General features: G+C 39.2%; 1 protein-coding gene across 1 annotated transcript in view; it reads right to left on the bottom strand.

The window, feature by feature from the left end:
- Positions 1-25,656, bottom strand: part of CFAP92 (cilia and flagella associated protein 92 (putative)) — a 56,742-nt gene that overhangs the window by 19,813 nt on the left and 11,273 nt on the right. Inside the window, 4 exon segments of the mRNA XM_088134689.1 lie at positions 816-991; positions 19,637-19,763; positions 22,450-22,578; positions 24,219-24,426. Coding sequence (XP_087990815.1) covers positions 816-991; positions 19,637-19,763; positions 22,450-22,578; positions 24,219-24,426 — 640 coding nt within the window.

Below are 25,656 nucleotides of genomic sequence, written 5' to 3'. Positions count from 1 at the left end.
AGCATTAACTAGCAGACACAGAAAATAAATCAACTTACTGCAATTCTTAGTTAACTTTTTTCCTATTCCTCTACAGGCTAGACTAGCCTTGAATCAAATTCCTCTTAGATTTAATTATTACCTGGAAAATCTTTCTTCCCGCAAATTTCAGCTTAAATCTAAAGCTGAGGGAAAATGATTAAATCCCACTTGTTTCCAGCCTCTCTAGCAACATCTGGACAGCAAATCTTTTCTCCAGCAAGCAGAAAGGGAGCATTTGTGGAAAAACTGTTGTGTATGTACAAAAACTCATGTGCTGCTGCTGGAGACTGAGAAGATATATATTCCCTATCAGCTGCCATTCCTTGTGAATGTTGGGTGACATCACAAGCTCACATTAATTTAACTCAACTTTCTCAACCGAATGCTCCCCAGGTATAACTCTGAGGGTGGTTAATTCATTTTATGCCTCTGTACAACTCAGATCCTCAGGTAAATTGTGAAAGAAAATCAAAATAAAGAATTCTAACCTTGATTCCAAATATGTATTTTGGAAGATTTACCCATAATCCTCTTTCTTTGGGTAAAGTCAGAAATACTGGCTTGTGAATACACTGTATTAATTTGCTTGTCTTCTACATACTGCCTACAAATTTGTCATTAACATTGGCAACGTTCATTATTATCTTGCTTATTAAACCTATTACCTTAAAAAGATTTCTGTGTGTTATTTAAAACTGAAATCATAAATATATTCATTTGGAAAGAAAAATCTTCAGTGGCGTTTACTTCCTAGTAAATGTATAGGGTTGCATGAATCTCAAGGACATACTCACCCCCAGACATTGTTTCCTTTCTGTCTGAAAAACTTTGTAATTTCCCCCCATCAGGTTTTGTTAACGCTGACAGTTTAGCAGGCAGTGAGTGACGCCGTTTCTGTTTTATAATTTTAGCTTCCTGAAGGGTTCTTTCTTTAAAAGAAGATGCTATGCTCCCAGAAAAACTGACTGCACTTCAAAACAAAGAAAGAAAGGAGTAAAGCTTGTGTCATGCAGAAGAAAATATTATATATTATCTGTATTGCTGCTGCTGAAAAAAAAATCAGCTAATGATTCCACTTATAAAAAGTAGAAATAGTAGGGATAAATGCAGATGGCATTCGAAAGTTTCTTGAAGATCTATGCATCCTCTGGACTGTGGAAAGCAAAACATTATAAATTGTTCATGATTTACAAATTTAAACTAAGTATTAATTCAGTATGCAGTATTAATCCCACTTGTCTACCTACAAAGAACCAAAATAATTTTCAGAACTCCAAAACAATAAAAAGCAAATTATAAAAACAGCACATTAGAAAGAAACACAATTTAAAATAGCAATGTGAAACAACAAAACACATACTCAAATTGGTTGAGGACTTTTCCTCATGTTCAGAGCTCCTGGATGTTACCAACCCGTTGCTGGGCAAATGAAAGTGATGTTTTCCATGAGAAGTGGGATAAAACCTCCTAAATGAATGTTGCATGGAGCCTCCAGAATTGGCAGTCTGCCAGGCCCGAATTGGCCCAGCACCTCTCATCCAAGCATGGGATTCTGGGCTTCCGTGGCCATTGGTCCTTTGGTTGCTGTAGAGAACAGAATCTCACCTGGGAACCCCCCATTTTATTTTCTTTCAGTTTGGCTCAGAGGTGTAACAACCTCATGGAAGAGCTTCAATGAGGTTGATGTTCTAGTCATTGCAAGAGTATCCTCCACGGAGTCCTTCTGTACTGATGAATGATACAAGAGGTGAAGAAGTACCTGGCTTTATTCATCCCCCACCCTTCTCCATTTCCCATCTTTCCTACCTCTGCAGCAGCACACGGGAAACAAGGCCCTTTGGACTGAACCTTCTTTTCAGCCACCTTTCGGTGGCTACTTTGCTTTTAGGAGTTATTAAATGTTACTGTGATTGGAGGAACCTTTGATATTTAACACAAAAGAAAGTGTGCCTTTGGTGGGGGGAAGGGGGAAGAGAACACTGTAGGCAACAATGTGGTCTATTCAACAAAGGGGAAGAAAGAAGGGGGAATACCAGCTTCATCTCTTCTTCACTCTATGCCAGCCTATAAGGGATACCAGAGAAAGTCTGAATATGCTTCGCCCCCCCCCACTTTATCTTAGTGTGAATTAGGGAGGGGCTTGTCTGAGTCATTTACTCAAATTAGTTTCTTGGAAGGGGCTCAGCTGCACTTGTCTGATCACTCCCTTGGCACGGCTCTTCCTACAGTCCTTCAAGGCCATTCCCTATTCCCTCTACACTCTACCTGTAACCGTGGGAGATACAGGAGGGCCTTGCAAGCCAATGTTGGCTTGCTCCTACAGCTGCTGGTCCCTTGCCAGGGCAAAGCTCTAATGAGAGGGCCATGGAGGAGGAAACAGGAACTGGGGAACAGGAGCTAACACATTTCTGCACCTGCAGCTGGGCTGGAAATCTGGCAGCATAGTCAAGTTGTCTGTGTCCATGTGTGTGTCCTCCCTCCTCCACAGACAGACTCCTTCCTGCACAAATCCATCAGCACTGGGGCTTCCTCTTTTCTCTGCCCCCACCACATGGACAAACCAACCTCCACCGTAAGTCCTGCCATCCCACCAGTCAACCTCCTTGGTTTATCAGCAGTTCCTACCTTCCTGCTTTCTGCCAAACAATCACTGCTGTACGTGCAGGCAGACTTGCAGTACAAGCAGGTGTGGTAAAGAGACCGCCGTGAGAGGGAGTAATTTTCAAAATGACACACTTTCCTCCTCTCTCAAGGTTGGGGAGAAAGCCCATCAACAAGGCAGCAGGGATGAGCCCTTAGCTCGAAATACTGGCTTGCAGTATTTTCCTGCAACTATGACGATGAGTCGTAAGCAGTATTACTTATTGTATCAACTTACGTGAGTAGATAAATGGGGACTCTCACTCCGGTGGGAGGAAAAATGCTGGTGGCGCCTTGGAAAAAAGGAGTCGGGAGCAGTTGCCGGTAAGCGCGAAAAACCGCACACGCCAGAAAAGGGCGCGAAGCAACGGAAACCCCGCCTCCTGCGCTCGCCAGCTGGGCTCTGCCCTAGGAAGGAGGCTCTGGCAAACCACTTCCGAAAACAATTGCCTTGAAAACTGCAAGGACTCGTCCAAGCAGTCACTGCAGGGTCAGCAATGACTGAGCGCAGACAAAAAAAAAAAAAAAATCACATAAAATGGATCTGCATTAATATCGCTCGAGCAAATATTTGCACTATACAAGATTCTGAATTAGCCAATATGAACAGCCTACTAGGGTGACTACCAGTGGCCCTAGAGCCTAGCAAACTGTTCCTTAAAAATGTCCCAGCAATAATTAGACCTGTCAAATTTAAATTCCATTTCAGACCCATGATTATAGAGACAGAGGGACATGTCTAATGAATGAAAATTCAACTGGCCCGAAACCTGAGTAATTAAATTATTTAAAAAGCTTTCTGAAGCATGAAGGAACAATCTAAGAAACAAGGTACTCCCTAAGTGTATTACTGGTTGATTTAAAACACACACACACATACTTCTAAAACTTCTTCACTACTCATTAAAGTTCTCTAGGCAAATTATCCGAGTTCATTAAATTCACTGAATTGAACTGAATTCATTCCGTGCACGCAGATCCAGAATCACTACCGCCAAAAGACTTGTCCCCAGATTTCAAGGTAAGCCCTGGAAAGGTCACCTCCTGCAAATAATGTAATATAAATGATGGATTCTAAGTAAGGAAACATGAATAAAAGGGAACCCAAGCAAAGACAGAGAGAGAAAAAGCAGCCATTGTGGCACGCACCCAGGTCTTTTCCACAATTCACAGAGGAGCTGCAGAGTCCTCATGGCACCTTCATGAAAGGAAGGAGAAAGGCTGAGGCACATGGAACACTTTGTGGTGAAGAGAGGACTTCACAATAAACACAATTCAGTGAAATCACACTGCTCTTACAGCAAATTTGATTACTGTATGTTTTGATCATGCAACAGGCCTGCATTTCTGGCACTGCAATGACCACCACATACGACCGCTGGGACGCTGGAAGGAGGATGCTGAGAACATACCAGCAAATGAAGCCAGCAACATCATGAGGCCTGAACAGCCTCTAGGCACTTGTTAAAACTCTCGTCCCCTCCAGCTTAAAAGAAAAAAGAACATTCCCATTTTCAAAACTTCACCTGGGTTTCTGACATGTTTTAAGGACGATCACAGTATAGATGTTGACAGTATTTTCTTCTCCCTTTTTCTTTTCATGACGTTAGTTACCTTGTTTATCAGACTTGCACACACTCAGAAGGGAAGATTGATTTTAAAAACAAGCCCTTTTCCTGGTTTTCTAACCTTGGGCAGCAGACAGCAGAGCTCCAGCTACTGTTCCTTCTGCCTTGCCTCAAGTCTCACATGCCTCCTCCAGGGCAACTGCACTTCGGAGCTGTGATGCTTGACAGTCCAACACAAAGGACAAGCTGCTCTTTGGAGTAAAGAGAACTGGGACTGAAGCAGAGAGGATGGGAGGACCAGTGGCAGGAGGGGGCTGGGAAAGAAAAAAAGAACAAGTCTCGCTCTGCAAGAAGGAGCAGAAGAAAAAAACAGCATGTTGTGTGAGAGAGGAGGAAGGGTGGAAGGGAAGGAAGGAAACACTGCCCAGGAGGGGAGAGGAAAAGAGCAGCCAAAATACAGGAGCATGAGGGGCAGCCATAGAAAAAGGGGAAAATGCTTCACAGCACACACAGAAAAACAGATCGACTGAAAACTAAACTGAAACCCAATGGCAATGGCCTTGGAGTTGGTTCTCCATCTTCCCAACTCCTTTGGCCATACCAGCTGGAGTTTATGGAAGCAAAATCTCAAGACCATTTTCAGGAAGGAAGGCTATTATTCACCCGCACAGGATGCATACAATCTGGCGAGCTACAAGGAAATAAGAATAATGGATTAAACTTGTATGCCAAGTGACTCTGGGCGGCTCACAACCAAACAAAAAAATTAAAATAAAACCAAAAAAAGATAAAAGATGGCAAGCATGATGAATTGAGGTGATCTCACTCTCGGTCGCCAAAGGCCTGAGTGATGAGCCAGATCTTCCCGGCTCTTCTAAACAACAGCAGAGTGGGGGCCATCCAGATCTGGGGGGGAAGCTCAGAGGGTATGAGCGTCATGAAGTGCCAAAGTGAATGTATGACCAGATTCAATACTTAAAAGATCTATCTCCGTGGGCATGTGCCTGTAATTTAGATTACTGGTTCTTATATCCCTGTAGGACCATAGCCGTACTTTTGATACTTGTTGGCCAAAATAAAACATAATGACAAAAGGGGCTACAAGGTTGGTAACCACGAGTAATGTTTTTAACTCATGTGGTGTTTTATTAGTCACAACAGCATCTACATACAGCCACAGAATAGTATTATATAAACACTTATTCAATCCATAGAAGGTAATCATTATTTTGCTATGCAGGGAAGGAAGCCTTCCACAGGTCCCCACAATGCTCTAAAAGGGCAATGGCAATATCAATCCCTTTCCAATTTATTCAAGAAAGAATAAATAATTTTTTTTTCTTATGACTACCTTCCCCCAAGCTCTTGCGCAAATTACAGCAAAAATGTAGAAGAAAGAGGGCAGACCCTGCTAGTTAAACCCTAAAAGTCCTCTGCATGTTGACTTCTTCAAGGATTAAATATTTTTGTGCAATGGTGCTGGTGCAGACTGTATAACATTGGGATAGGTGATCTTCACTGAACTGGTTATTGTGATTATTATTTAGTAAATATGATTGAAATATGATAATGCTAGGCTGTCATACAGAGAAGAGAAAAGCCATGAACATTCCAGAGTGCAGGGCATGAAATGGCTGTCAAATATAAAGGAATTCAGATTCTGATTGAATGTTAGGAAAAAAATTCCTTATTGGCAGGAGTTCAATGGTGGGGCTAAATATTGGGAGGGGGTCTCCACTTGCTGGACAGTTTTATGAAGAAGCTGGACAGCCATCTGTCTGGAATGCTTTACTTCCAACTCTGGCTTTAGTTCTTGCCTGGTGAGATCTAGATTTTTTAAGAAACAAGTACATGGGAGCCTTTAACCTTTATGGGACAGAGTAAGAAGAGAGCGGCAAAGTGGAAAACAGAACTGAAATGGGACTGCCAACCATTTTATAATTTTTCTTCATATGGTTTCTGATCTAACTTGCTCAGAGCTGTAGACTGTACCTTAAATGCTCCTTCCTCTCACACAAATGTTGTCAAGTCTTGCAGCTGATGCAAAACCCAGAGCAGAGCCTGCAGGACAGCCTGTTAGCTAAAAAACCATTTGTGAAATAAACATTTGCTAAACTTAAGCCAAGAGTTGGTGAATGTCCAACTGCTTGCATAAGGCCATATGGAAGGTTGTCACACAAGGGCTGTACCATCCCTGCACGTTCCTAACAATATTGTGGTGCACTGAGAACTCAGTGAAGGCTAAACCAATTAACTGCAGAAGTAAATCAGCTCAGTTTTCAATCCCAAGGAAACCCATAAGAACATTTCTGCAGTACAGTACCTGCTGTCGGGCTGCATGGAAGGGCACAGCACTTACTTCTGGAAGGAATTCTTACCTAATCCCACCTCCCCGCCCCGGGACTCCCCTTCCACACTAGAATCAACAGCAGAGTCTTCTCCCATCCTTCTCCACTGTTCTTCTGGTGGTGCCTAGCTTGCTTTTTATTCTCTCCTACTCAAAGGAATGTTGGAAAGAAATGATATGAAGAGGCCAAGGGTTCTCTCTTTCAGCCCATCTGTCATTCAACAGGAGAATGCTTCAAAAAACCAAACAGAACTGGATAAAATGTGGCAGGGGGAGAGAAGCTGACAAAAGGAAGGTTGCATTGAATGGACCTAATCTGGCTGGAGGCTATGGAGAGAAAAAAATCCTGAAATAATTCTCCCAATGCAGCCATATGAGAGAGGCGATTGGGTCATAGCACAGGATCTCGTCTGCTATTCCGTTCTAAGCCCCTCCCCGTTTCCCTTCCCAGTCATGTAACCAAGAAGAGAGCTATTTTCAAGAGATTAGAAATTATTCCAGAAGCCATATTCTGCCTGCTTTCCTGGATTTATTTCTTCATCATGAAAAACAAATGCAGAAAGTGAGCTGGCTGGCTTAAGCCAGCAACTTTATGGACAGTCATGGTGGTGAGAAAACAGCGTTTTGAATTTGAGTGGGGCAAAAGGTAAGCGTGCAAGTGCCCAAACACAAATGTATTTGGTTGTAGAAAAAAATGTAGAGAATGTTCCAGTGAAGCCCTCTTTCCCACCCTTGGTTCCAGTTTTAGAAATCAAAATCTAATTTCTTGGAGATAAACAGTCCTTTAAATTCTTAGATAAAAAGTACCAGAACAATTCAAAAGGATAATACAATCCTATTCTGACAATCTTTAGTCAGAATAGAAATGGTATGCTTAAGTTGTCTGTATCTCATTACCTGCATAGAACGGTAGATATGAATAGGAAGAAAATAGGCACCATCCAAAGCTGAAGCCATTGATGGTTTCATTTATATTAGTAACTGAAAATGAATTCAGTAATAATAAAAATCTTGAAGTGCTCAAATTAAAACAGAGAATTAATCATTGTATGTTCTGTGGCTGCAAACTCTAAATGTATTGCAAGGTTCTTTGAAAACACATTGTCAGCTACTTATTGCAGGCAAAGGAACCCACAGGACTTACAACCCCATTAAGATCTTTGCTGGAACCCAAAGAAAAAAAGATGACATAGGATGGCCCTGACTGGTCTGTACCTCCCTACCTGCCAAGCTCACCCCAGGAATTCTAAGGCTGAGTGCTAGTAAGGTATGTATTCTTGGAAAGACGTGTGCAAACCAGATGCTACAGACTGGCTCAATAACATCTGTCAACGCTCAGCCTTCAAGCTAGCTCTACATTGGTGGAGAGGCAACATCAGACAATAAGATTCTTTACCACCTAAGTTTAATTTGTTGTTTATCAATTGAATAATAATGATTTGTGTATTCATGACAATCTAATTTTTACTGTCATAGAAACAGAGACATTTTATTCAATTGCATTTTTTTCTTTTATGATGTCTTAAAATTTCACACATTTTTCTCCTTTTTATTTTTTTTAATTTGTAATATTTTTCTTTTTAAATATATAACTTTTGCTAAGGATTTGGCATGAAAATAATTATTTCGCTTTTGATTGCTCTTGGTATTTTTTATAAAAATTGATGATAAAATAATAACAAAAAGGCTATATGCTGGTTAGAAAAAATTGCCTTTCTGGAAATCCATGTTCTTCTCCATGTATGATAAAACAAATCCTATACCCTAATAACTACCTTATTTATGGAGGTTAATGCAGACCAGACTAGCCCAGATAATTCTCGTGAACATAATATGTTAAGAGAAATGTGTAGACCAGCCTTTCCCAACCTGATCTCTTTCCTCTGTGTAGAGACTACAACTTCCACAAGCTCACACTCAGCACAGTACAGCAAAGTAGACCTGGAGGCTCTCCCAAGTCTACCAGACATGTGCCAAAAAGATCTCAAGGGGGCTTTGAAATTGTAGAGAGTAAGAAAGATGACCTTGACAGAGATAGGCCAGATCCGTTACCAAAGCAACAAGGAAAAAAACATGGCTTAAGTTCAAAACAAGAAAGAATGCACAAAAGACTTGGCAGACACCCCCTTAATTCACATGAGTATGATGTTGGGGGGCGGGTAAGGCACGGTCAGATTTGCAAGACTGATATCAACTCCACTATGTAGACCAAACCAATAAATCAACTCCACACAAAGCTAAAACTACTTTTATCCATATTGGCTATAGTAACAGAATCTGGCCTATGTCTGTCAAGAACATCTTCCTTACTCTCTACAGAAACAGCCACTCCAAGCCTTGGCATGACTGTGGCTCTCAGGAGAAGCTCCAGAACAGAACATTCGGGAGTGTAGTCTAATCTTTGTCTCATGATTTGAACAGGCCTAGTGTATACATTAGACCAGTGTTTCTCATGTGTGGACTTCAACTCTCAGAATTCCCCAGCCAGCCATGCAGTAAGAGTTAGCGAGCATGCTACACATTTATTTATATTTTATCTTTCTGCTGGGAAGCATGGGGGAATTAACTCTAATTTCTTTCTCCACAACAATACAGAGTGGATTGAGATACAGCAATTGACCCAAATAACCCAATGAATGGGGACAAGAAATCCCCATCCTAAGCTACCACCTTAACCAGTACACTACAAATCACTTCTACTTGCAGGCACCGATAAATGAACAGCTTCTTATCAACATGCTTGCCATGACGCATGTCCTAAGGAACTCACAATGCTTGGGGAATTTCACCAACTAGCTATTCAGATGTTCAACCATTTTCTAAACAGCATTTTGTTGTGGATCAATAGTGACACAAAAGAACCCCTACCAAATACAACTTGTTTTTTTCCTAGTATTTCCTATGGAAATTCTGACTATAAACACTAAATGGGTGCACTGAAATGTGGATCAGTGTCCAATGGAGAGCTGTGTTTACTAAACTTAGTATGTGAGATTTGCTAATGTAATAGTTTGAATGATCAATGCTACCAGTTCCTACTAAAGAAAATAAGTTAGAAATCCTCAATTAAAAAAAAAAAAATTCCCCTATGGCATATATCTTAGACCTCCCACTAGAGCATTCTGAAGCTACTTACCCTCCAAGCACTTTCCTAAACCATAGCTCCTCTTAATTTCCATTTCAATATAATCTGGATTACAAAAACTGATCTGTTTGGGCTACTGGGCAATCAGTCATACTACATAAGATATATTGGAAGAAAAATTAAGTTAATCTATGAAATCATTTGTACAAGCAATGCAACACTCAGTAGAAAAGGCACTATGGTAAAATATAGAGAGACAGACAGACACACGAGTACATCTCTGAGGCCAACCATGAATGCCTTTTTCAGGACACACCATTAACAGGCATCTGAACAATGAGGAAAGCAGCATCATGGCATTCTGCCACAAGCTCTGCCCCTTTCTTACACATGTGCAATGTCATAATGCATATACAAAAGAGGTGGGGCTTACTTTGTGATGTCACAATGCTGCTTTCATCATTCTGCTTCCTAGATTTCTCAATCTAGGCCACTGACCCTATTCTATTCTTGCTCTTGCTTTTCCATTGCCTCCTTTATCCCTGCCTCTCTCTCAATGGGCTGCTTCTTGGAGGATAGGCAATTTCACCTCATGGGATTTTAGTACTTCTGCCAACCTTGGGGTTCTTCCCATCATGCCTTGGGCATGTTTTTAATTATAATGCTGTTGGAGAAGTAGTAGCTGAAGAGAACATTATGGGTTATATCAATGTCCTGCTCACTGACAGGGGCACTGGTGACTAGAAGCAGGAGAGCAGATGTTTGCTGACTGAAGTAGGGGGACTCTCTGAAAAAAAGATTCCAGAATAAGCAGGAGAAAACAATCACTGGACAGCTTCTATGAATCAAACAGCTCCTCATGAAAAGCAGTACCATCCTGGATACTTTCCTGCACAAATAAATGTTTTAGACTGTTTTTAAACAGCCACATTATTTGTGACACATCAAGAGATTTGAGGGGAAAATCATCATCCTCAAGTTCATAAAAGCATTTTTGCCTGATTGCATTGTACAGAGTTGTTTTTACCATCGACTGCTAAGTAAGTAAATATTTGCAAACCTCGCTTAAAATGTTCCCATATTGTGTTAACTATCACTTTTCCAAATTGTATCTCCAGCAAGAAATGCCAGTTTGATAATTGTGCAGAAATCCTATTTCTCCTCTGCTTTTCTATCCAGATCACAACTTATACCATAAATCTAGTAATAAAATAAATAAAAATAAAAATGATGCCCCCCCCCCATTGTCAGCCTTTACTGAGCAAGCCAAATAGTTTACTTTTCCTCTTTGGGACCAGTGCAACAAATCACACTTTGAATTCCTTTATGTTGCACTTAGTGTGTATACTATACACAGATATTAAAAACCCCAAACAGTTCTGAATCAATTTTTAAATTGCCACAAGTTTTGCTTGTATCAGCTCAGCAGGAGACAACACGTGGGTGATGTGGGCTGGGCTGGGAAGCTAAGCAAGGATGTCTCCCACTTGGGTCTCCTTGGGTGGGAGACATTCATTCATTCAAATTTTATAGCCACCCAACTCCACTAGACTCTAGAGAATACCAGAGCCGTACACTAGACTGTATCACTGACAAAGATCCAAGAACAAGATAATGGCAAACCACTTCCGTGATGCCAATAAAACTGTATGAAAATGTTTAGGAAATTACTAGGAGTCAAGCTTGACTTGGAGATTTTACTTTACTTTTGCATAAAACTAAAGCTCCAATTCCTAATTCACTTTTTTTTTTCCTGGTCTTTCTTGAAATTACCACGTTCTGCACCATCTTTCACCCATGTCTCTAAGCTCCAAGGGAATATTCTTCATACTCCATAGTGCTGAGGAACAGATTCATATATGCACAAGTAACATCTGTCACATTAGTAGCAGTGTCAGATACATTAATATCACCATACTTGCATGTGATTTCTGCCTAATCGTTACCAGAGAATGACACATTTCTACTAATTCCATACTCAATTAAACATATGTAACAAAATAATAACTTACATATCTAACAAATTCATTCCCACTCTGCCAGTGTTCCCAAATCAAATGGCATGGATTTGTGGTTCTCTCAAATCTAAATACACAATCAGTCTGGAGAAATCAAAGGTGCTGGTTTTTCTTGTGTTAAAAGCAGAAATCTGAGATGCTAACAGAGCTAGTGTGATGTAGCAGTTAAAGTGATGAGGGTGTTGGACCAGGTCTAGGAAGCTCAGGTCTCAGCCATGGAAGTTCACTAGATGACTTTGAGCAGCAAGTCTCTGTCAGGCCAACTTACCCCAAAGTTCTCTTGTGGGAAAAATAGGAGAAGGGTGTGCTCTGCATGCACCTTGAGCTCCAGGAGGAAGGGTGGGACATAAATAAAATAAAATAAAATAAAATAATAAAATAAAATAAAATAAAATAAAATAAAAGCCTCTTTCATCAATGGCTTCATAATCTAGCGACTTTTGGACTATTCAATGCAGAAAGGTCTCCTCAAAATCCAGATCCTTCACTTAATAAAAATGAAATTTGCTTTGTAACTGGCTTCCTTATTCTAAAAGAGACCACCAAGATATAATCATTCTTGGAATGCTTATTCCATTTTATAGATATGATGTATAAATACATATGACAGGTTAAATCAACTCACACTAAGCCTCTTCTGATTTCTATCTATACCAACCATTTGATAACGGTTAATAATGATATAACTAGTCTCTCTGACATTGCAAAAACATCATTAATAGTCCAAGAACTATTAAATAATTTTAAATGGGATTTTAGTTTTTGGCACTCAGCTCTGAATAACGGTGCCAGAAAATCTGTGTGCAGTAATGAGGGAACATTCTTACGCTGACCGGCAGAGTATCATTTGCAATGCTAGTGTGATAAAAGGAGTTGTTTTCTTTGGCAACAAATCGTATTACTGTCAGATTTTCAGAAATGTCAAACCCACCCCATCCAAATTATTTGCCAAAGGATATTCTAAGTCTATTTCCTTGGCACCATTAATTTATAACGTATCTACAAAAATGGGATTATAGGATTATAGTATTTTTACCAGAGTTATCATTTTTAACATGTGGGATTGGGTTGTTATCCTATTGGGAAAATAAAAGTGGAAAGAAATAGATACATTAGAAAAAATGCAAATATGTGACTAAGAAACGTGTATTTGGTCTACAAAGTAGGAAAGTAAGCTATGTTTAAAATAAGAAATGTGGCAAATCAAGAAATCTTAAAACAGTAACAAGCATCGTTATTTTCTCAAAAACTCAACATAATTTTAGTACCTCGCAAGTTCAAGATCCCCCAACCCCTTGCTCTCCTAACGGGGAAAAATGCTGCTTTCTTTTAAAATGAGAAGCAGAATCTGCTTGAACCAAGATATGAAATGAGTGAGATTGAGCATCTTTTCCACAGCTTCAGAAATAATTGACAGGAATTTCCAGAGTAAAGGGAAATCCAGTTAAAGGGAAGTAGGTAGAACAGCTGTTTCAAGAGCCTGGTTTCTTTCTGTAGAAACTGCTATTCTTTCTGTTTTAGCCAACAGACTTTGTATTTATTGTGTTGTGTGTGTTAGTTAAATTTTATTGACTCTTGTTCTTATTCTTCTGCACAAGTAGGACATTCTGTGTAATTTCAGATGGTTTTATTTTCTCTGCATTCATTTTATATGAGCTGAACATTTCACTTGGAAACAGATTCTGCCCTAGCTCGGTAATTGTAGCAGTTCCAACACTATCTTGTGGTCTGCTACAAATACGGCACATTATTTTTTGTATTACATATTTTTTTTAAAGAAAGCTTGATTTTGTTATCTCTTGTGAGGTTGGTTTATCACCCAAAAAGGGAAGAAAGAGCTGCAGCCTCTAGCCACACACCTCTAAACTATTTAAAATGACCAGGAGGTTTCAATATAAAAATCAATTCATTTTTTCTAACTTTTACTTTTTTACTGCCAATAATGCAAGACAGATGATTAAAGGCCAATCTCTCCCATACATCAATGTTAGAGGAAAAGGTGAGACGCACTCTTGGAGACAGAACAGCAACTACCCCAAAGTAAGTAAGTGAGCCAAGGTTTGTAGATCCAGAGAACTTCTGGAAATCCAGGTTTGAGATCCCCAGCCTCTTACCCTACTGGTTCTGTCCTACCACTAGAGCCCAGTTATTTTAATCAATCTTGGAGGCTAGGCCTCAGTTCCTAGGTGAAACTGTGTTGTTAAGTAGAAAGGAGAAATTGTACCTCAATTATAGGGCCTACTAATGTAATGCTTTCCCGCAGAAGTAAGCCTGATGTCCATATAACTATTCTTTAAGTTTCAGATTAGGACATTTCTCAGACAGTTTTATAATTCTTTTTGATTTTAAGGAAATTATCTTGAAGTGGTTGTATTTATATACTTTTATCGTATTATATATTTCCTTTTTTAGTATATAACTTTTATTAGGGATTTTGATTACAATAATAAAAATACAACTAAAAGAAATAAGAATAAGAATAAAAAGTGCAAGAGAAAAGAAAAAGGAGAAAAGGAAAATATGATAAAGAAAAAGAAAATATATAAAGAAATGACTTCAAACCTTCATTACAACAAATATAGACAAATTTAGTAACCCTTCACCCCCATAAGGTTACAAACAGATATCTCTTCATCCCATATCCCATCCCTTATCTATAAGCAAATCCATACAACATCAACTTTTCAATCTTGGAGTCAGCAAAAAGTCCATAAAGGGTTGCCAGAACTTTGCAAATAAATGTGTTATTTTAACCTTGATCAAATAAACCAACTTTATATCTCTTCCTTTTACTTCTAACAGCCTTAATCTTTAATTCAATCAAATATGGTCATAGAATTTGATTTCTCTTCAATTCTTCTTTATCTCATCGCATAGATTTCTTCAAGGCTTTAACAAGCCTCTTTTGTAAGTCCAATAGGAAAACAATTTCCAGGTCATTCCCTTGGTTTTTCATTTGTATTTCCACTTTCGGTACTTTCTCTGTCTTGTCAGACAAAATTTGTTCCACATCTGTAATTCCCTCGTTGACATCTTTTGGACATTATCTATCTATAGATCAGACAACTTTACTGACACTGTTGGTATTGTAGCTACTAATTTCTGGCTCCATTCTTCAAAGACCTCCCTTTAATATTTCCAATGTTATGACATTTTGTGTCATTTCTTAAGTCCCAGTTAATCGACACCAAAAGCTGGCTTGTATTTATTTATTTATTTATACATTCAGTTTATTCTCCGCCCATCTCCCCCCAATGGGGAACTCTGGGTGGCTCACAAAGTATATAATCCTAACGGTGACTAACAATTCTTACAATTACAAATCTACAGTGATATATATATTACACTATGTGACCAGCAGTGGTCGCTAGGGGGTCATCTGGGCTTTTCCTCCTCCGTAGATCTTTCTCACCACTCGCATCGCTCATCGCTCATGCCAGTTGCATTCAGAGTTCGGTCCAGCACCGGTATTTTGCTCCTCCACGCAGCACCGCTGGTTCCTCCCATCAAGACGGGAGTCCCCATTTATCTACTAGCAGATTAAATTGCTTTCGAACTGCTGGATGAGCAGAAGCTGGGACGAGTGACAGGAGCTTACCCCATCCCGCAGAGCCGGGCCCAAACCACTGGAGTGCCATTTCTGGCCGGCAAACTCCAGCATCATTAAGCCCTGTGCCACCGCGTCCCTATTTTTCCTTCTACTTAGAATCTTTAATCCCCTCTAGTGTCCAGTTTCTAAAATCATAAAGTCACTTATCTTTGTTATGAACCAATATAGCCAAAATAACTCTTGTTCCCACGGGAAGCTATTTATTTTTTATAGTTAATTCCAAAATCTTACAGTAAAAGTCAATATTCCAAATTTAACTGGACCCTTAATCCATTTGTAACTTTCTTAGATCAAAATCTTATTTAGCTGTTTGCTGTTTATTTCAAACTCTTTAAGTTCTTAAGCTTTTAATTAATTTTTCTTTTGTTCAAAATTGAGGCTAAACTCACCTGGCGACTTTTCAGACTTGTCATTCTGAAAGTCTCTAATAGCTTTAAAGTAATTAATAGGCAATTTCCAAAAGTGATTAGAAAGTGAGGCTTGTGAACTTAGCATCCTTTAAAAGGCTCCACTACGGTTGTGAGCAAGACGGCTAATCCCTTCATCTCCCAGCATTCAAACCTGCGGAAGACCACTGTCCTGTAGGCGCCTCGTGAGAAGCAGTCATCCGGAGCATATGTGGGTGATCTCCCATCCTCTCCTTATCTGGAGACGTTCCGAAGAACCAGTCTACTCACCAGTTCTTTGGTCTTTGTCATGGTTCTCGGCTCTACTTTTGCAGAGATGTCTTTAGTTCACCATGCCTCCCCTGGAAGTCCCCATTATTATATCTTTTCTAGGCTGCTTATTAATGTATTATGTTGCTTTATTTTAGTCCTTGTATTGTTTATTAATGCTTTAATAATTCTGCAATCTATCCATAATCTGGGCAAATTTAAAAATAAAGGTAGTCCCCTGGTTTATAGACAACCCATAGTTAAGAATGGAGCCTACTGTATGAAAATTCAAGTTAAATACACAATGGTTTGAGTTAATTACACAATACTATTTATACAGTATTATATAATGATACTGCTCCGGCTTACATACAAATTCGACTTAAGGACAGACCTTGGGAAAAGAACCCGTTCTTAAACTGGGGACTATCTGTACAATAAGTAAATACAGAGCCAACAGTTCTGCAAGACAGATGCTAAATAAATGCCAAGTTCCATGTACCTACTGCATGGAGATGACTGGCTTTTCAGGACAGCAGACAACAAACTGAGAGAAAATGCCAAAATTTATTTATTTATTACATTTATATAGCTGCCCATCTCATGGAATGACTCTGGGCAGCATACACAATAAAACAATCCAAATTTATAAAAAACAATTAAAAATAGAACCAAAATAAATTTAAAAGATTTTTAAAAATGGCAAAAAAAAAAAAAAAACCATACAGAGAGTGCATTCCAGTTAACCACTGTGTAACCATCTAGCAGGCTCCACTCTATCATGGGATCCCCAGGCCAGTTGACAAAACCGTGTTTTGAGGATCTTCCAGAAGGCCAACAGGGTCAGAGCCAGCCTCAGCTCAGGGGAACGATGTTTCACAAGGTGAGGGCCACGGCAGAAAAGGCTTTCCTTCTAGGTCCCGCCCAACGGAACTCCCTGACAGGACCCATAACATGTCTCTTCTGCCAGACCTGGTAAGATGGGTAGATATAACTGGAGAGTGGCAGCCCTCAAATAACTTGCTCCCATGCCATGTACAGCTTTAAAGGTCATAACCAGCAGCTTGAATTGGACCCAGAAGCACACTGGCAACCAATGCAGCTTATGGAGCAGAGATGTAAGGTATGCCGTTCTTGGAGAACACATAACTGCCCTCACCGCTGCATTTTGCACCAGCTGAAGCTTCTGGATACTGTTCAAGAGCAGCCCCATGTAGAGCACATTACAGTAATCCATTTGGGAGGTGACTAGGGCATGAGGGACTGAGAGTAGAGCCTCCTGAATGGGCACAACTGGTGCACAACACAAAGCTGGGCAAAAGCCCTCCTGGTCATGACTGCCACCTGCTCTTCAAAGAGTCATGAGTCAGAAAGACCCCCAGATTGTGCACTGAATCTGTCTAAGGCAGTGTCACCCCATCCAGCACCAAAGATGGTAAATCCCCAGACAGAGAAGGGCCCAAAACCCAAAGCCACTTGGTCTTGCCAGGGTTTAACTGAAGCCTGTTGTTCCCCATCCAGACCCCCACAGTTGATAAAGATTTTACAAAATTATGTTAAGGAGGTTTCTTAACATCCAGAAATCATTTTACTTGCATAAATTTCTACTGCAACTTGTGTGACCACTATGAAACTATAGTTACAAGATTCCATCAGTGAGGTGGCCAACAATTATGATTACAGAGCAATAATCTGAGGTTTGGAAATGTACTGGAAATAGATAATCTTTTGGAGAACAATTTTCCTAGTTTCCTAGTTTATCAAACAAATTAAAGGTCACTTGAATATACTATATAATTACCTTCAAAGAAAGAGAGTTAATAAAACTTAAGGAGTTCTATAATCTAAAAATGAACAATAATTAAAAAGTAAGTTTATTATGACATATGCTTCGGTCCTTCTCCATCTAGATACTGACAAACAGTTGCTGAGCATTTGGACTGAGTACAGTCCACCCTGTCCCAGATTTCTTCCTTCCCTTTGTTCTCATCTCAGCCACCCTTGGAGAGAAATCACCACTGAGCATCCTCTTCTGGAACACACAGTCTAAGATGCCAACATGCGAGAAGTTGATGACATAGGTGGGGTTACCTAGGGGATAGCACCAAAATTGCCCAGACCCAAAGGCAGGACAAGTTCACACAAACAAAATTGTGGTCAGAGAACTAACTGAGCAAGCAAGGAAATGCAAGTGGGTAAGTCCATGCTGCTCCTTGACACAAGGAACGGCTCCTGTTGAAGAAATAATCTTGAAGCAAACTAGACGTTTGCCTTAGAGCAGTGTTGTCCAAACTTGGCCACTTTAAGATGAGTGGACTTCAACTCCCAGAATTCCCTAGCCAGCATGGCTGTATGGGGAATTCTGGGAGTTGAAGTCCACTCATCTTAAAGTGGCCAAGTTTGGACAACACTGGCTTAGAGTCTGGAACATAGAAAATGACCCACTAAAAGGGCTGGGGCTGGGGGTGGTGCTGAGGAAAAAAAGCAGAGTAAGAACCTGAGTCAGATGCAAGGCAGAATTAATGCAGCTAGCCCTTCCCCAGCTACAGCAAGCCTCTCCTACTTTGCAAACTAAGAAGTGCCAAAAGAGCATAAATAAGTTATAGGCCATTGGGACTTTATCTTGTTTTATTACCACTGTATACATGTAGGGGTATACACACCTAGTCTTCTCACAAAGAAAGGCAGTCAGAAACAGGCCACATATAAAATCAAAAGGTTATCTTTTCTTCATATAGGTAGTCATCTAGACCTTTTAATGATATTTATTAAATTCCATTCCCTTGAAAAAATAAGAATAGGCAGGATCTTTTTTTCTGACTATGTGGAAGCTTCTGGGATAACCCCCCACCCCCATTACCTCCTCCTCCTTACCCATCCCAGGTAACAAGGAAAAAATAACATTTCTCCTTTTAAAATTCAATATGCACAATAAACTATTGCTTGACTTGAGAAAAGACCAACAATGGGCCCTTTCTAACACTAGATAGAGTGTTAATAGATACAGGAGTAAAAACAACACAATTAGGCCCAGAACTTAAAAGACGTTTAAGTACAAACAGTGGTTTGATAAGTACTAAGGGAAAAAAAGCAAATTTAACCCAGGACAGAAGGAAGTAATGCACGCAACAGAGCAGTGTTTCTCAATGCTGGCTGGGGAATTCTGGGAGTTGAAGTCCACCCATCTTAAAGTTGCCACCATCCTTCTAACTGCAGAGACAGCATCCCTCAGTGCATGGGGTCTGAACCTCCATCTAGCACTGCTGAGGGTAAGGCACTGAAACAAGCCAAAGAAAGTCTCTATAGTGTGGGGGGCAAATAAGGCTGAATGAGTAGTTTGCAGGTATAAAAGGTTTCCAAACTGAAAGTTGGCTAGAGCTCCCAAATCCATCTGCCGTATGATGTCAAAGACAGGTTTCAGCTTTAACCCTCTCTAAACCGAGGGACAGCAGAGAACAGATACTGTAGAAAGGTAGAGTTACACATCAACCAGCACTCAAGTTGCGATTTGTTTGTGGAAGAGACGTGCAAAAGGCGTCATGCTCAGACACCTTTTTCACGTAACTGAAAACGAAGCAGGACCATAGCATCAGAACTGGAAGAAAAGAGCCATTCAATTTTATTTAAATATGTAAATGGGTATCCCAAAAATCAGAAATTATTCTAATATCTGCACATCCTGCAGACTTACCTCAGTGAACGGAGCAATTCATCAGGTTTTACAGGGGACTGTGGAGAACTAAATTTCCGAGAGTATTTTCGATCACTAGCCTTGGATTCATTTTCCATGCGCTTGCTCACAGCTGAAGTGGGAAGACCTGTAATATATTGTAAGAGGCTGGTTACTGATTAGTAAACTAAGCAAATGAACGCAGCATAATACAAATCATGCCTACTCATGAATAAATCTCAGTAAGCTGAGTGGGATATGCTCCCAGGTAAGTTGGGGTAAGATTTGAATACCCATGAATGAGCAGTGTTTTTTTTAAAGAATGTATAAAAATTTTAGATGGATACTACAGGCATTCTAAAAATATGGAAATGACTAGTAACCCTCCACCACCACCACCCACCCAAAAGGACCATTTCCTCTCACAAAGATAATGAGCCTTCTAAGAGGGCTGCAGTATAAAATGGCACAACTTTAGCACAAAATTAAATGTATATTCCTTGCTTTAAAACCATTGGGATAAATCAGAGTCAGTAGCACAGCACCTGCAGATATAATTAAACCTATGATGCTAATAGATGGTAAGCAGCAACCTCCATTTTTTAAAAAAATGAAACAGCCAAAATGTCACAAGATAACCAGATCTTAAGGATTTTTTGTATTGATTTGAGGCCTCATAGACTCCAGCTTTTTTTTTTTCAGTTATATTTTTTGGCACCTGTGACAGTGCATAAAGAGAAGTGTTATGCGAGAAAAGGGACAGAGGAGTCTTTAGAAAATTATGGGGCTGCAGAAAGAAGAGTGAATTAACAGAAATAGGCTCCTCCACATCAATCCTGCTGGTCAGAGCTATTCGAATAAAGCTTTCTTGGGGAACCGAAGCCAAACTACTGTTTTCAATCATGTACTCAAACGCACAAGATTCATATATTTAACTTTAGATTGTAGAGTTGTATGGCACGGCACTTCCTGTATGCTCTGAAGCATACTTTTGCTTCAAATCCAAAATGCTGCGCAGCCCTGTACCATAATCAAACTGTCTTCCTAGACTTAAGTTCCCTTGAATAAATAAGTGTGATAAATGATTAGCCTCATCTGGTTAAAAGAATTTCTCTACTGGAGATATACGATCACAGATGAGCAAACAAAAATAAACTAAAGACAGAGCACTTCAAAGATGTGTAAAATGGGCTCCAAATATTGGGAAACACCCAGTAAGAGGTGAAAACAGTTGATTCACCTCCTTTCTGAACCACTGCAGGCAGTACTTTTGAAGAGGGCTCATGGCATTCAGAAGGTGCCTGTGAGGCAGCTAATCGGAGCTGAGCAACATGAGCAACTGTTGCTAGGGATCTTCTATCTTCACTGGATCTTGCTAGGGACTGTCTGCACTGGAACCCAAAACAGAGTTCCAGATCCAATTCAAAGGGCTGTTCTTAATGTTAGGTTTCTTTATGGATTGGGAGCAGAAGCCTCTCTCTCTATAGGCTCCTAGTGGCAAGTAGCTACCGAAGAAGCAGCTTTTTCAACAGCAGTACCCCAGCTGTATGAAAGTCTCCTCACAGAGGTTCAATTACTACCTACCTTGGTGTCTTTTTGATGCCCACCAAATATTTATTGAAATCTACCTTAGCTTACCTTAGATTTTACAATCTGTGCCTTTTAGTTAAATATGTTTTCTTGAGAATCGTTTTGGCATTTTGGCTGAAATCCAGTGATAGGGTTTCATGGATAGAGTCCATGGAGTTCAGGGTTCATGGACAGAGCCTAGTTTTGCTGACCTATCTTGAAAGGAAGGGTGCCCTCTCCTTCTTGCAGCTCGTGCACACTCTCAAAATCTGCTCCAGAGAACTTCAAACTTCCACAGCAAATTTTCAGGGGAAAGGAGAGCAGAAAATCCACTCATATGACACAGGATTTCACCCACTATTGCAAGTCTGTTGCTCCATGAACAGCTTAAATAGGAGGGGTGGAATATAATGGATGGTTGGAAAATTCTAACTTAATGTAAGATCTAAGATGATTATCAATTTAAGAAGTATTCAGCCACTTGTCATGTATCACACCAATATGATAGCACAATTTTAAGCAGGAAGTAGAGGATACTACACTCAACAGAAAGGCAATGACCCAGTGGAAATTGGGTCAGGACTTGAACAAAAGCTGTATCCTTCAAACAGCAACTGAACAGATACATTTGTCCAGTTAAAAAAGCTGAAATCTGTTTAAATAAAACACATTTTTATCAACTATTCTCCTGATGAGCTTACTGTAAGGGAGCAAGAAAAAGGAAATTGCTCTTTCACAACATATAAATATCCTGAATTTGAAAATTAGTGTCAGGCAGAAAAGTACTTGAATTAATTTATGTACATCCTTTTTTAAATCAGAATGGCTTATACAAGTCTATATGAGAACAAATTAAAAAGCAGCCTATAATGTCATCTTATCACGTAAGTTTATAAACTTCATTAGATAGCTCTGCCAGAACTACGCTTGGACAACAGGAGACAAAACCCAACAGCATCTAATTAGTACACATCAAACATGTATCTATATAACAACTTTTGCATTAAAGAATCTTACCAAAACTGACAACTAACTACTAGAAATTAATGAGGTCTCATTGTAACATGATACTAGTATTGAAGCAAATTATTTTTTATATAGGAGAGAAATGAAAAACAGGCAAACAATTAATTGTTGCATTTTATATTAACTGTTACCACAGGAACAACAGAGGATGCAATAAGAGCATGGCCAGAACTCCCTGTTTTCATATATGGCAAAGTGTTTGTGTAACAGAATGGAGCTCTAGGCTCACAGTATCATACCTGACAAAGCACTGGCTGCTGGCTGCTTTTGCACAGAGGGTACTACTGGTTTAACCTTTGTGATACTGGGTTTGACTTGATTACGTTCTAAGAATTCTCTCTGATATAAAACCATATACCTGACGTTACCTTGAATAGGAAAAAAGCAGTACAAAGTTACATTCAAAGCTAACAAATTTGTTTATTGTGTGCTTACACTATTATCTCCCATATGATACTCATTTTGGGGTGATTTTTGGAGAGCTCAGCTCTTTTAGTTCATAATACAGGCAGTCCCCAGGTGAAGAACATCTGACTTGTAGACAGTTCCTACTTACGGACTGCCATAAAGCCTATTATATTAAAATTTTGAGTTAAATACAATGGTTTGTAATAACGAATGCACATGCTACTTTGTGATGCTCATGAAAACATTGCACGGCTTCAGCGGTTCATCAGCTCAAAGGAGAACACTGTCTGCCATTTTAAGATGGATCACATACATTTTTCTTTTATTACCCTTTATCTGTTAAGGAAGTACTTGTTCCGACTTACCTACAAATTCGACTTAAAGACTGACTTAAGAACAGATCTCGTTCATAATCTGGGGACTGCCTGTACAAATAATTCCTTCCACACTAAGGGCTGTCAGATTTCTTTCCCTACAAATTCTAAAAGCAGAGATTGGAGCAGAGGCTTTTAAAAGTATTGCTGCAAATAAATGCTGAAAAGGCAGCAAACACTCATAAAATTCCTGACAGATGTTTGCATACAAGACTCAGGAACTGCAAGGTATGAGAAATAAAGGACCTAATGACAAATTCCAAAGGGACTGAGATGAGATGAGATGAGATGAGATGAGATGAGATGAGATGAGATGAGATGAGATGAGATGAGATGAGTGAAAACTTTGAGAGTGAATGTCATGTTATTCCTATACTTTCCCAAGTTCTACAGACAATAGTCTGGACTCCATATAACATTTCCATAGGAAATTCTGCCAGAAAGAAATGATCAACTTTATGCTCCCCAGCAAAAGGCTGAAATAATTAAACAAATCAGTTTTATTTATTTATCTTTTATGATTCCTAGGGCCCAGCATTTTTAATCATTTTATCAGATTATTTCAATTTAGGTTTTTCATTTCACAGTTCACTCTTTGGAGAGATTTCCAAAATCACCTGTTTCACAGGTGAATCATGTTTTATTTTGAAAACAGTGATACAAAACTAATTGACAGATGCCTCTAATTTTAATACGCCAGATAGAAAGAAAAAGCAGCATTGTAGAACAAAAAGCAAAGCAGAGAAAATAAGATGGGCAAGTAAGCAGGAATTATGCTGACAATTTTATAGTGATATCTGTCCAGAGACTCTACCAAGCAGGAAATACATATTAATATTAAAAACTCTGTTGTATACTTTAATAATTCCCCTATGTCTGTAGTCTCTTTTTTCTTAGAAAGTCTTTAAAGAAAGCTGGATAATAACTGATGGGGATGATTTGACCTCAGTTGGTTTGGATGGAGATCTGGTTAGCTTTAATAAAGTAACAATACACTTATTACTGTAGGAGGATAACTGTGTTACTCTATGGCGGCAAAAAATCGGGACCCTGGTAGTGCCTTTTCCAACTAACAAATTCCATTAAAAGGCATAATACACTTATTAGTTTCTCCCACAGTCAGGGATATATAACTGAAGACTGTACTCAGGTTAAAATCAAAAATGTTAATTGTTTTATTTGACTAGAGAATGACTCAAGAGTAGTGATGCCTTAAATAAACTTACCTTCAAGTTCTCCTTGATCTGATTGTGTTAGATTACTCTTTAGTTTACTAAACCTGGCTTTTGAACAAACCTTGTCCTTGAGATCCCACAACCTTAACTTTATGCTGTGTTCTCTTAGCTTTATTAGAAAGTCATTGGTAACGTTAATTTCAACACTGTGGTTCCATGAAACCCATATCTGGTCATTTTCAAGCCATGGTTTCACTACCTATTTTTTTTTAAAAAAAAAGAATGTAAAAATATTGCTAAAATAATATATTATCAAAAAATATTTTCCAGGATACAATCAAAGAACATGTTTTTAAAAACACTAGAAAGACACATTAATGAAGCATTAAACATATTTTTCTCACCTCTGGCCATCAAGCTGCAAGTCATAAAATTATGACACACGTAAGTATAAAGAAACCTATTACAAGCTGTAATAGCTGAAATCCTTTATGCTCTATCCAAATAAATTCAGTGTGATCAAGCTTCAGATTCAGACAGATTCCCATAACTGGTATGATTAAACTCAATACAGACAGAGAAAGAGCTTTACGGCAGGCTAGAATATGAGTGCACCTCATCTGACTGGCAGCAGCTCTCCTCTTGTTGTACTGGGAAATTCCTTTCAGCTGCAGATGCCAAGGGTTGAACCTGAGACTTTACACGTTCAAACAATGTTCTCTCTTCACTGAGCAATGGTCCTCTCCCACAAAATGTAATATAAGCTGAACTTTGCCTGATGTACATAAATCCTGTGAATGTTCTCTTTCCAATGGACGTTCAGTTCCTTGGTTCATTACCCAACAAACAGAATCAAAGGATGAACACACTCGCTCCAAGCTTTAGTGGTGGGACGGGATGGAGACAAATACTAGCAGGGTAGGAACATCAGAAAGCTCATCCAAAGTTGAAAACTGCTGCTAGGGTTACTAAAGCCAAATTATGCATATTGTGTATTTGTGGTTCTAGTCAGTCAGCCACCTTGAACACATTAATGGCAAGCTGGAATGAAAATAAAATAAATTGTCCAGGATTTAGAACTGTGGACTTTCTTGTCATTCATGGACCTTCCATTCAGTCTTTATATTCTTTATTTGGTCATTTCATACCCAAAATATCACAGAGATCATTCTGCCATTCTCCTTTCTGCATCTTATTTGAAGGCCTCTGTCCAATCTCTAACCTGTTATATGCTACATGGGTTGTTAATTACACGTATTCCAAAGTTTCCTATGACAAAAAATGCATCAGGCCACTTCTTAATGCAAGTGATTTACTGGAAGCACACAACTGCATGCAGAATACAGACATTTTCATTTATTTAAAATATCTATAGCCCACTTACCATCCTAAGCACGTTTAGATAGATTACAATCCGTAAAATACTAAAAATAAAACAATACAATGTAATAAAACAAAAAATACTTTCATTTTTTAAAACAATAACACT

This window comes from Python bivittatus, unplaced genomic scaffold (genome assembly GCF_059951505.1).
Source record: "Python bivittatus isolate LINGU-HERP-01145 unplaced genomic scaffold, Pbiv_v1 ctg000080_np1212, whole genome shotgun sequence".
Classification (NCBI taxonomy): domain Eukaryota; kingdom Metazoa; phylum Chordata; class Lepidosauria; order Squamata; family Pythonidae; genus Python; species Python bivittatus.
The sequence above is the reverse complement of the archived record's forward strand: the minus strand, read 5'-3'. Positions and strand labels throughout refer to the sequence as shown.